The sequence below is a fragment of the Pleurodeles waltl genome, chromosome 6, assembly GCF_031143425.1.
Source record: "Pleurodeles waltl isolate 20211129_DDA chromosome 6, aPleWal1.hap1.20221129, whole genome shotgun sequence".
NCBI lineage: Eukaryota > Metazoa > Chordata > Amphibia > Caudata > Salamandridae > Pleurodeles > Pleurodeles waltl.
The window spans coordinates 1507558261-1507568296 of record NC_090445.1 but is presented as its reverse complement, the minus strand read 5'-3'; the positions used below and the strand labels follow the sequence as shown (position 1 = coordinate 1507568296).

The window sequence follows — 10036 nt, the reverse complement described above, 5'->3', positions numbered from 1 at the left end:
ACTAACTAATGTTGTACTGACATCACTTATTTCGCTCCGAAAGGGAAAAAAATAAGAACGTGTGTAGTGATTTCTGAGGTAACGTGCTTCCAAAATCTTTTTACTAGAACCAAATCAAAAAGAGTCAATTTTCCTACTTTGGGTGCCTGTACTTTAGATCATTAAAATATAGTCACGTCTGCATAACACTTTATTTTAAAGTTCACCCACCATGACAATATTTTGTTTTGGGACTTGTGAAATACATATATCGAGATTGCTGATTAGTATGTCTAGCTTTCGTAGTTTACTGGAGCTGGCAAAAATGACGAAGGTATATTTGGCCCTCCTGCCTGCGGTTCTCTCATTTGCTGTTCTGTGAACCAAAAGATTTTTTCAGTCCTTGCCTGAGACAGAGCTGAGGGCTTTTTTTCTGCCTGGCTTTGCAGAGGCAGCAGCAGGAGGAGGAGGTGGAGGGCTGTGAGGAGTGGGGGCTGGTTCCTGGAAGAGCCAGCCTGGGGAGTTGGTCACATTCTTGGCTGGGATTCAATGAGTGAGGCAGACACCAACAAACAGGAGAGGGGAGAGGGGGAGAGACAGGGCTGGAGGGGAGGGGGAGGATGGTGGTGGTGGGTTGAGGGAGGAGCGAGGGAGGGGTGGGAGAGAGAGAGCAGACACAGCCTTTCAGTTCTAGCCAGCCAGGCACTCTGAACTGGAAAGTCAAGCTGCGAGGATGTGCCTGTCTGTGCAGCCCAGTGCTGCAGACTGACGGAAACAACACCCCCCACGCCCCCAAAAGAAGGACCGAGGCAGACAGAAAGGGGGGGCTGGAAAGGGGCAGGCACCCCGCCGGACCTCAACTTATTTTTTATTGGATTTGCACATTTGTATCTTACTCTGTTGTGCTTTAAAACCCGCTCCTCGGTCGGAAAAGTGTGGGGCTTGGTCGGACACACTGTGAGCAGCCTTTTTTAGGACAGGAAATGATTAAAAGACAGCAGTTTTCAGCAATCGGCCAGAGGATTCAAGGGAAAGAGCAGCTTTTACTGAAGTGTCCTTGACGGGTGGCACAGGAGAAAAGGTGCCAATATAGGAATAAACGTAACAGAAGAGTTGTTACCAAAGAAGGGTGCGCTGTGTGTGGAAAAAGAGGTAGTTCTAATGAAGAATCTGAAAGGTGCCCCAAGAAGAACTGCACGGCTGGCACTGGAGCAAAAGGGGTGCAAGTGAAGAATAAAAGTGAACCAGGTAATAATCTTCTGGATTTTTGACTTTGCTTTATGTAAAACGGACTCTCTGTCATCTGCTGTCACCGTTTACCTGGGGAGGAGACTCTGGAAACTGGTAAACGCGTGAACTGATGACATTTCACGCGATTTCCCATTTCAGGGTAGAATTGCCAAGAATCCTCTGCATTTCCACCCTGGATTGTGGGAGTGTTGCGTTTCCTCTCCTGGAAAGAGCTGGTGGTTTGACAAAACATAAAAAAACTATGTTTGCCGCGGTGTCCGAAAGGTAAAAATCCACCTTTGCTCATCTTCTGAAATTGGTAGTCCAGGTTCAGGCGCTCTTCCTCACCCCCAACAGGAGGATACTTTCTTGCATGTTATAGGAAATTGTGACGGGGGCATGTTTCCTGCAAGAAAAAAAATCACATTTTGGACCGGTGGAAGATGACATTTTTTTTTGCTAGCCAAAAGTTTGAAAGACTGCAACTCTTTGTTGTACTTCTTAGCAAAAGGGAACTTATGCAGTGATTTTACTTTTCATGAAACAGAAAGCCCGAACCACTGCTTTTTATGAAGTAAACCTCAGTTTTGGAAACCTTCTATTTTTTTAAGTGATCGGGAGCACTAGTTTGCAAAGAGGCACATTCGATTGTTTGGAAAGACTCACCTTCGTTTTTTAATTGATTGTGATTTCAATTGAAACCCATTTGGGCACAGGACAGTGCATTTTGGAAAAAACTGGGTGATGTCGATATTTTTACATTGGGAAGGACATAATTTGAGTTTTGGACAGTACTTCAGTTTGGTCTTGAACGCAAGGCTGTTGTGAGAAGACTTGTGATTTTAGGGGGACACAGTGAAACGGAGACAACTTTTTTGCTGGAGGAGCTGAACTATTTATTGTTGATCAGAACCCCCTGCGGCGGCTGTTGGTTTTTTGGGTGGGGGGACGACTGTTTTTAGCCCATTTTTAAAACTGAAATGGAGGCCGTGAGCCGAGCCAGCTTCCAGCCCCACCCGGGCCTGCAGAAGACCCTGGAACAGTTCCACCTGAGTTCCATGAGTTCCCTTGGCGGACCGGCCACCTTCTCCGCCCGCTGCTGGGCCCAGGACTTCTTCAAGAAGGAACCCGGGGGCAAGGAGCCGCCGGAGCCCGAGCTGCCTCCGGGGCCCGGCGGGGGAGGTCTCGGGCAGCCGGGCGCCTGCCTGCTGCCCGTCCCCGGACCCCTCTTCCTCCCCTCGGACCGCTCGACGGAGCGCTGCGAGACGGTGCTTGAAGGCGAGCCCATCTCCTGCTTCGCGGTGGGCGGCGAGAAGCGCCTGTGCCTGCCCCAGATCCTCAACTCGGTGCTGCGGGACTTTTCGCTCCAGCAGATCAACGCCGTGTGCGACCGGCTGCACGTCTACTGCTCGCGGTGCTCGGCCGAGCAGCTGGAGATCCTCAAGGTACTGGGCATCCTGCCCTTCTCGGCGCCCTCCTGCGGCCTCATCACCCGCACGGACGCCGAGCGCCTCTGCGCGGCCCTGCTGGGCGGGGGCTGCTACCCGACTCCCCGGTCCAAGCCGGGCCTGCTAGGCCCCGCCGGCGCGCCCCCGGGCCTCGAGTTGGAGGTGACCGAGCGCAGCTTCCGCGTCTACCACGAGTGCTTCGGGCGGGCGCGGGGGCTGCTGGTGCCCGAGCTGTACCGGGCCCCCGGGGCCGCCTGCGTGCAGTGCCTGGACTGTCGGCTGCTCTTCCCGCCGCAGCGCTTCGTGGCGCACTCGCACCAGGCCCAGGAAAACCGCACCTGCCACTGGGGCTTCGACTCGGCCAACTGGCGGGCCTACCTGCTGCTCTCCACCGAGTACCGAGAGCCGGCCGAGCGCGAGCGGCTGACCCGGCGGCTCGAGGAGATCAAGGAGAAGTATGACTACGGCAGGAAGCACAAGAGGAGGACGCAGAGCAAGGTGAGGGGGCAGCGGGGACGCAAGAGTCTTGGGGAGGGGGCACGTCATTGTGATCTAAACTGTCTGGCGCTTTCACAGTAGAGCATTCGCGTGATAGGGTTCATGCTTGTCATTGCTAGGTAACTATTTTTAGTGACGAAAATGTTGCATTGTGGGACTTGTAGGTTCACTTTTAACATTGCAGGTTTTCTGATCAAAATTCCCGGTGTGCAAAGTGAATGTGGTTTAAGAAGCAAGGGTTGCATGAAAGAGGATGTCAAGTATGTCGTGGGGCTCTTGGCTACTATGGCCACTTCCTGTGAACGGGGCAATCATTCAAACAAAAATAAGAGTAATGAGCCCATTCACTAGAGCAAACAGGCACCAAATAAATTAAACAAGACAAAGCAGTATACCAGACATAACATTCTTAGGGAAAGGCAACTAAAAACGAAACAGTCTGCTAGAGTAAAGGTACACAGCCACGCAGGCTATCATAACAAGTAACATAAACATAGGTCGCCATGTGTAACACGTGGTTTGTTTTGAAGTAGCAAGCTGTGTTGCTTTTCAGTGCCTTTATTTTAGTTTAGTGTTATGTGGTGTGCGGTCTACCAATAGGTTTTATGTGTGTATTCCTTTTTGCAAATATGTCACTCAACTTGGATTCATAATTGTATTTTTTTTTTAATTGTGAGCCTGCTCAAATCTACCGGCACGAAAAAGACGAATGTATTAAAACCTCACAGTTCTCAGTGAAGCAGCTGGGGCGTCTGTGCCGCCTTCATCCCTTGTTTGGGTGACTTGTATTGTATACTGGGTATCGATTGAAACTGGAAGTCTGTTTTCATGGATCTGTCTGCAGGAAACAATAACCCATCCCCCTTCTTCTCACCGCAGCACAAAATAGAAAGGGCTGCCAGAGGGTATTTGGTAATTTTTTCTTGGCCAATAGGGATACACATCCCATCCTCTTTAATCTTTACAATTGCTTAAAAAAAAAAACCGATTTATTTAGCTCAGAATATTATACTAGAAGCAACTCGCATATTAGATAAGTGGGTAGTTGTTAGAATTAAACTCCTTTCTGCATCAATGTAACAGTCTGTCTAAAATACAAAGGATTGCTATCTAGCCCCCCCCCCTCCATTCGAAGCAAAATGAGACTATAGAAAGCAGCCCTCGGTAAGACTAATATCACTACACAGAGGAAATCCTGAACCCCCTCTGACACCCACTCATACCTATGGAAAACAAGGGCCTACCCCCACCCAACATGTGCACCACCTCTGTTCCCCTCAAGAAAGTGGAGCCTAATATGGTTGTAGAAAGCAGGGCTTTTCACTCCCTCTAAATGGATGAAATAATCAGTATCTCTAGAAGAGCAGGGCATGTTTCCTTTAGAAACCGTTATAGATTCCTCTACAAACTTTAGCTTCCCTTTAAAAAAGCTCTGCCCCCCCCCTCAGAAGAATGCACATCCTTTCCCACTATAACAGAAAGACGGACTTTATCCTAAGATCCGCTCCCCTATAAAAGCCCATACTCATTACCAAAAGCATGAGCTTATTCCCACAGAAGGACTGGAGCTGCTCCCAAACAGAAACCATACACTCCATTCCACTAGCAAAAACCGATATCCCCTTTTCCGCCCATCCAGTAGAATCTGCAGTCGCCCACCACCATAAGAAAGTATATCCTCCTTCCTCGTAACAGCATGGGCCCCCTATTTCCAGATCGTGAATGGGGGATCCATCGCCTGCCCCAGCCCAGTCATATATAAATACGCCCTCAAGAAAGCAGGGCCATCTCCACATCCCTCAGGATAATAGTCCATTTAATTTCAAGGGCCCCGCACTTGGAAGATAGGCGTGCCTGGAATGGAGCATAATGTGCCCTGTGTTCTCGAGATGCCCATGTAAAGAGCTGTGTGTGCTCGGCCCAGGACTGTCTGCCCTCCTGCTGCCAGGCTGGGCGCTCCCTGTGTGTTTACATCACTGTGCCTGTCTGTCCGGCGCTGACACAGCCCTTTAAATGCCACCCAGTGTTGAGTCTGCCTGGCCAGACCTCGGCGGAGCAGGGTTTATTTTAGACATGCGGGCTGAGCCAACTACCTGCGCAGGCTGTCAGCGTGGATACCGAGTTCTGATCCTGGGCACAGTTTGCGTGGGGCGATGCTGACACGGGCATGTCCGAATAAAGGAAGGGCACTGGCGATTTAAAAAAAAATAAAAAATGCACTGTTCGGAGCAGTCGCCATCGTAAGAAATAGGACCCGGCAGACAGGCCAATCAGATTTAACCCCTTCCAGTTTGCACCCCGCCGCTGTCATTGTTTGCTAATTTCACCGGCAACATAGGTCTCTTTACTTCCCGCGTTGAACCCTCCCCCAGATCCCTCACCCCATCAGAAAGGAGACCGCTGCTTTTGTGATATACAGTTCCCACTAAGGCAAGTCTGACTATTCGAATGCGGCAACCTTTTATACCAGGCTTGGGGGGATATCTTCTGTTTTTGTCTGTTGTCTGAAAGTGTTTTAACTTTTCTGTAAAGCATCTTGGTTTATTATTACGAGGGCACGAAAAGAAACCTGCATTTAACTCGGTTCGTCTTGGGAGGCCAATTACCTCGGTTATTTTTTATGTTCAGTGAATGGATTCCTTCCCAAGTTACCCAGGAGTTTCTCAGAACGGTGTCAGAACCATTGTGCCGACGTTAGGCTTAATGAGGCCCATTATCTGCTCTAGTTGGAGGTGGATGTGTTTTTAATGGCTCGTCTCCCCCTTGCTAATCACCGGTTGAAATGGCAGTCTTGGATTGCCGTGGGGGAGGGGTGGGCGATTATCAAGTTTTACGTGTGTAGAAAGTGACGGGTTGTATGTCGGTATAGGTGTGTGGGTGAAGGGGAGTTTGGGGGGGGAGGACACCAAGTTATGGGGTCTCCTATTGCCACCGTGTGGAGTAACAGTTTACTGGGCCCTGTGATTACCCGCCTTTCCCTGTTTAACCTAACAGATATGGAATTTCTGTGCATTTAATGCTTCTGATCGCATGAGTGCATGCAAATGTATTTTGTTCCCCATTTTCTGCAGTTGTCTGTGTGACAAGAGCGTGTTGGCCTGGGTGTGGTATGTATCTAGAGGCAATAGTTGTCTCTGTACTCCATACACCTTGTGTCTGTGTGCGCTTGTGGTCACTGTCTCGCAGTGACTCCTTGGTCTGTCTGTGGGTGCCGCCTGGGTTAGCTGGGGCCGATGCATGATAGTCTTCTCTTTGGGTTGCCTCACCTATATACCTTAGAGATCCATCACCTTGTTGTAAGAGATGCTAGGAAGTTGGCCTAGAAGTGGCACGGGTACTCGATTTTGCAGATGTGGGTGAAGTTGAACGTGGTGCCTGACAGACTGTGTGTCTTGGATGCTGCCGTGGTTCTAGTGGTTTTTGTTTGTTGCTTTTTAGTATGCATCTTGAAAGAGCTATATTTGGCTCGTGGTCAGAAGTCAGCAGTCATAGCTTGGTCGCACTTGCACTTTTGAGTGCTCTTTGGTTGGTGACTCTAGTGTGGAGGTTATCTGAAGGCAGAAGAACCCCCATATCTCTTCTGGGTTATTTTCTTTGCAATTTGTTGAGCTAAAATAATGATTACAAGAGGCTTTAATGTGCTTCGAGTTCCCGTGGATCCTTGTATGCCTGTGTGTTTTGGATAGTTGGTGCTTGTGGATATGATTGCTGGGAGACCTATCATTGGTCTGTGTTTCAGAACCCAGGATCTGTACCTTTGTCATCTTGATGGAGTTTTGTCTAGTTGTGATGTCCATCTCGACCTAGGATTGTTGTTTTGTGTATGTGGTGGCGTATCCTGTACTTGGGAGTAATGTCTGAAGATGTGTGCCCACATGTTGCATTGCTGTCTCTCAGTGAGGTGATTGTCTCCTTGTATTATGAGTCTTATTCAGGCAGCGACTTCGGTCTCTTTTGCCATTCTTTGCCCTCAGCTATTAGGGATCGGGTTGGTATTGATTGCCAAGATCCCTCAGTGTTGAATACCTTCTTTTCACTAAAGCTACTTCCTTGTTATACTCCATTAGACTATGCTTCAGGGTGTTAGGGGGCTACCCAATACATTATCTTTTATCAACATTCCTAGTGACTGTAAATCATTGCACATTTTACTTTATATTTCGAGTATTGCTTCAGCTCACAGTTTTGAGTCCCTAGCAGAAGCCACTCTAAGAACACACCCATTGTCCCTTTCTTTTGGCTTCTTCTATTAAGACAAGGCCCATCCTCGATAGGCACCCATGAAGCCTGGATGGACGCTGTATATGGATGCTGTCGATTAGGAGCAGAAAAATGTGATTGTCTCTCAAGAGCTCACTGCTGCTGTAATGCAAAAGAACAAGTTATTTTCCCTTGCAGCTAATTCTGTGTACATGATTTCCACCATAGGGTATAAATTATTCAGGTGGAGTTACCGGATGAGGCATTATCAATGCAGTCGCTCCATTAGTCATTTTTAGAGAAAATATCTTCGGGTCGGTTTAGTGGGGGGGGTAGGATGTGGATGGATTCAAGTGATTTACATGTGAGGATGTGGAACATACATTTTCATTGATGACTCAGGCATTCTTCACTACAGAAACTGAATGCCATATTTTATATTGTAATGTTTTTTTAGTCTTTCAGATTCAAAGTTTTGTCTGCTGTTTCCGTCTATGATGCGTATGTCATTAGGAGATTTACTAAGATTAGACTTTTTTATGCAGACTTGTTAAATCTTGTATACATGCATTTTTTTACTCATGTAAACCTTTTTTTATATATATATCTAACAAACATGAGTTTGCGAAAGATGGCTTTTCGCAAGTGTTGCAAGGGTGGTACAGCAAGTCTTAGTGTGTATGAACTTTTTAGGCTGCTATAGCATGACCTCATCAGCAGCCAATCAGAAAGTGGAACAGCTGGAGCAGATGTCAGCTGCCAGCAGATACAGAAGTCCTGCATGGCGTTTGGGGCAACTGTGGAATTTATATCCACATACCTTCAGGGCGCCACTCAAGTCACCTCCAGATTTAATTCTATCTGTGGCTTTCAGAGGTGCTTACAAAAATATAGTGTCCTGAAATGTTATTTCACTGTTGTTTACTAAAAATAAGAATACATATTAAGTATTTCCCAGAATGAAGCACTATTGCAGTTTAGGGCTTAACTCCTCCCATCAGGTACATGGTTATTTCATTACTCAAATCATCTATGAACGTACAGAGGGACATGGTAACTTGGAAAGATTTGGGTATAAAGGTTTCTCTCCATTATGTGTCTTGTCAACCTAAAAATTAACACAGTGGCAGGAAGAAGCTACTCAAGTTGTCCTCTATGGCTACCCTCTAGGCTGTTAGTCCCTGGGCACAAAGAGTAGTTCACAAAGATGGTTGAGGTCTCCATAGCCGGAATTGCCAATAATTTAGTAGTAATTATGCGAAAGGTGGCAGGTGTGAGATTGTCACAAGGCCAGTGAAGATATTGTGGTGTAATACATTGATATGTCTCATTGCCTGCACAGTAAGCATCACTGCAAACCACTTAGTTGGGGAACAGCTGGCCCTGCTTGTAGGCTCCCTGAATCTGTATAGGCCTGCCATGCTTTAGAGACGTCTGTATATTTACTAACAGGGATAGTAACCATATGGTATGGGTAAAAGGTTGCTTCAAGCATCAGGCCTCTGTTGTGATGGCAGAAATAACTGGAGAGTGCTTAAAATGGGCTCTGCCCTTCAGTGTCCTCTGATGCGCTTGAGAATTTATAATGAAGTTGCACACTAACACAAGCTCTGGCACTATAGATCATTGTATACATTTATCGTTGACTGAATAACACCAAAGTGTTCTGTAGATTCATTCTCCACACTGTCCACTTGTAGTCCTATCTGCTTAGTTGCTGCATGATGCCCACTGTTACACCCTGATAAAACACTACCCGGCAATGACAGCTAAGTACTACTATACTTATTTTGTGTGGAAAGTTTTTAGACGTTTCAGGGTCGTTATAGGGTGGATCGTCTGTAAGTTTCATTTTTTGATCCAGTTTAGTATTCATGGTATAAGATAGGATTCTGTGTGACTGAACCATTTTTATCCTCTGCTGTAAGTCTTTGTGTTGATGGACATTTTTTGAGTAGATGCTGGGTGGAGGACATGTCGAGGTTAGGTCTTCAAGTAGCCTAACGTATTATTTTTGCACCTGGTCTGCCAGGACCTCTTGTTACAATAAGGTTATTGCTTAGGTTTTTTATTTTGGTTCCTGAACCTCGCCAGCCGCGCTGGTGTAATGTCTGAGCTGGCGGTTGGGTAAGGCCATTGATGCAGCAGACAGGATATTGAGTGTGAGGAAGTCTGGGTTACGTACCCTGCTGCCTGGCACAGACCACTGGCTTCTTGTGCTCAATTATGGCCGTGGTAGGCTGCAAGCTGCAGGCCTGTAGCCCAGCTAATGAACAATGTGCGCGCAGGGGTGCTCTGTGCAAAGGGCCGGCTAGGTTATGGTTCCCAGATGGTGCTTGAACTTCACGTGGCACTCCAGTGCTAATGTCTTTTTTTTTTTTCTTCGAAAGAATTGCACAAGTGAAAACTGATTTCTCCACAGGGAGAATTATGCAAGTTTCAACTGAAATGTTTTTTGAGAGAGCTCTCAGCAAGCTATGTTGCCGAGGTTAACTATCACCTCTGAAAGAACAAAACATATTTTTTTCTGTCAAACTAGGATTGTCAGCATTTCTGTTTTAAAAGAATTTGTGCCTCTCGGTTCCGTGCTCATTGTGCAACAACACTTAAGACTCTAACACTTCGGCCCCACACCCACAAGCACCCTATTGGTTGAAAAAGGAGGCAGCAACGAGGTCAGA

The 10036-nt window shown here is 47.1% G+C and overlaps 1 protein-coding gene across 2 annotated transcripts in view; it reads left to right on the top strand.

Moving 5' to 3' along the window:
* The first annotated feature begins 508 nt into the window (after nucleotides 1–508).
* The window catches only part of SKI (SKI proto-oncogene), a 130110-nt gene continuing 120582 nt past the window's right edge, over nucleotides 509–10036 (top strand). Inside the window, exon 1 of one of the 2 annotated variants that reach the window (XM_069240991.1) lies at nucleotides 509–3155. In XM_069240991.1, the coding sequence (XP_069097092.1) occupies nucleotides 2190–3155 (966 nt within the window). In that variant the 5' untranslated portion in view covers nucleotides 509–2189. The remainder of the gene's footprint in view (nucleotides 3156–10036) is intronic. The other variant, XM_069240992.1, reaches the window with a different exon arrangement.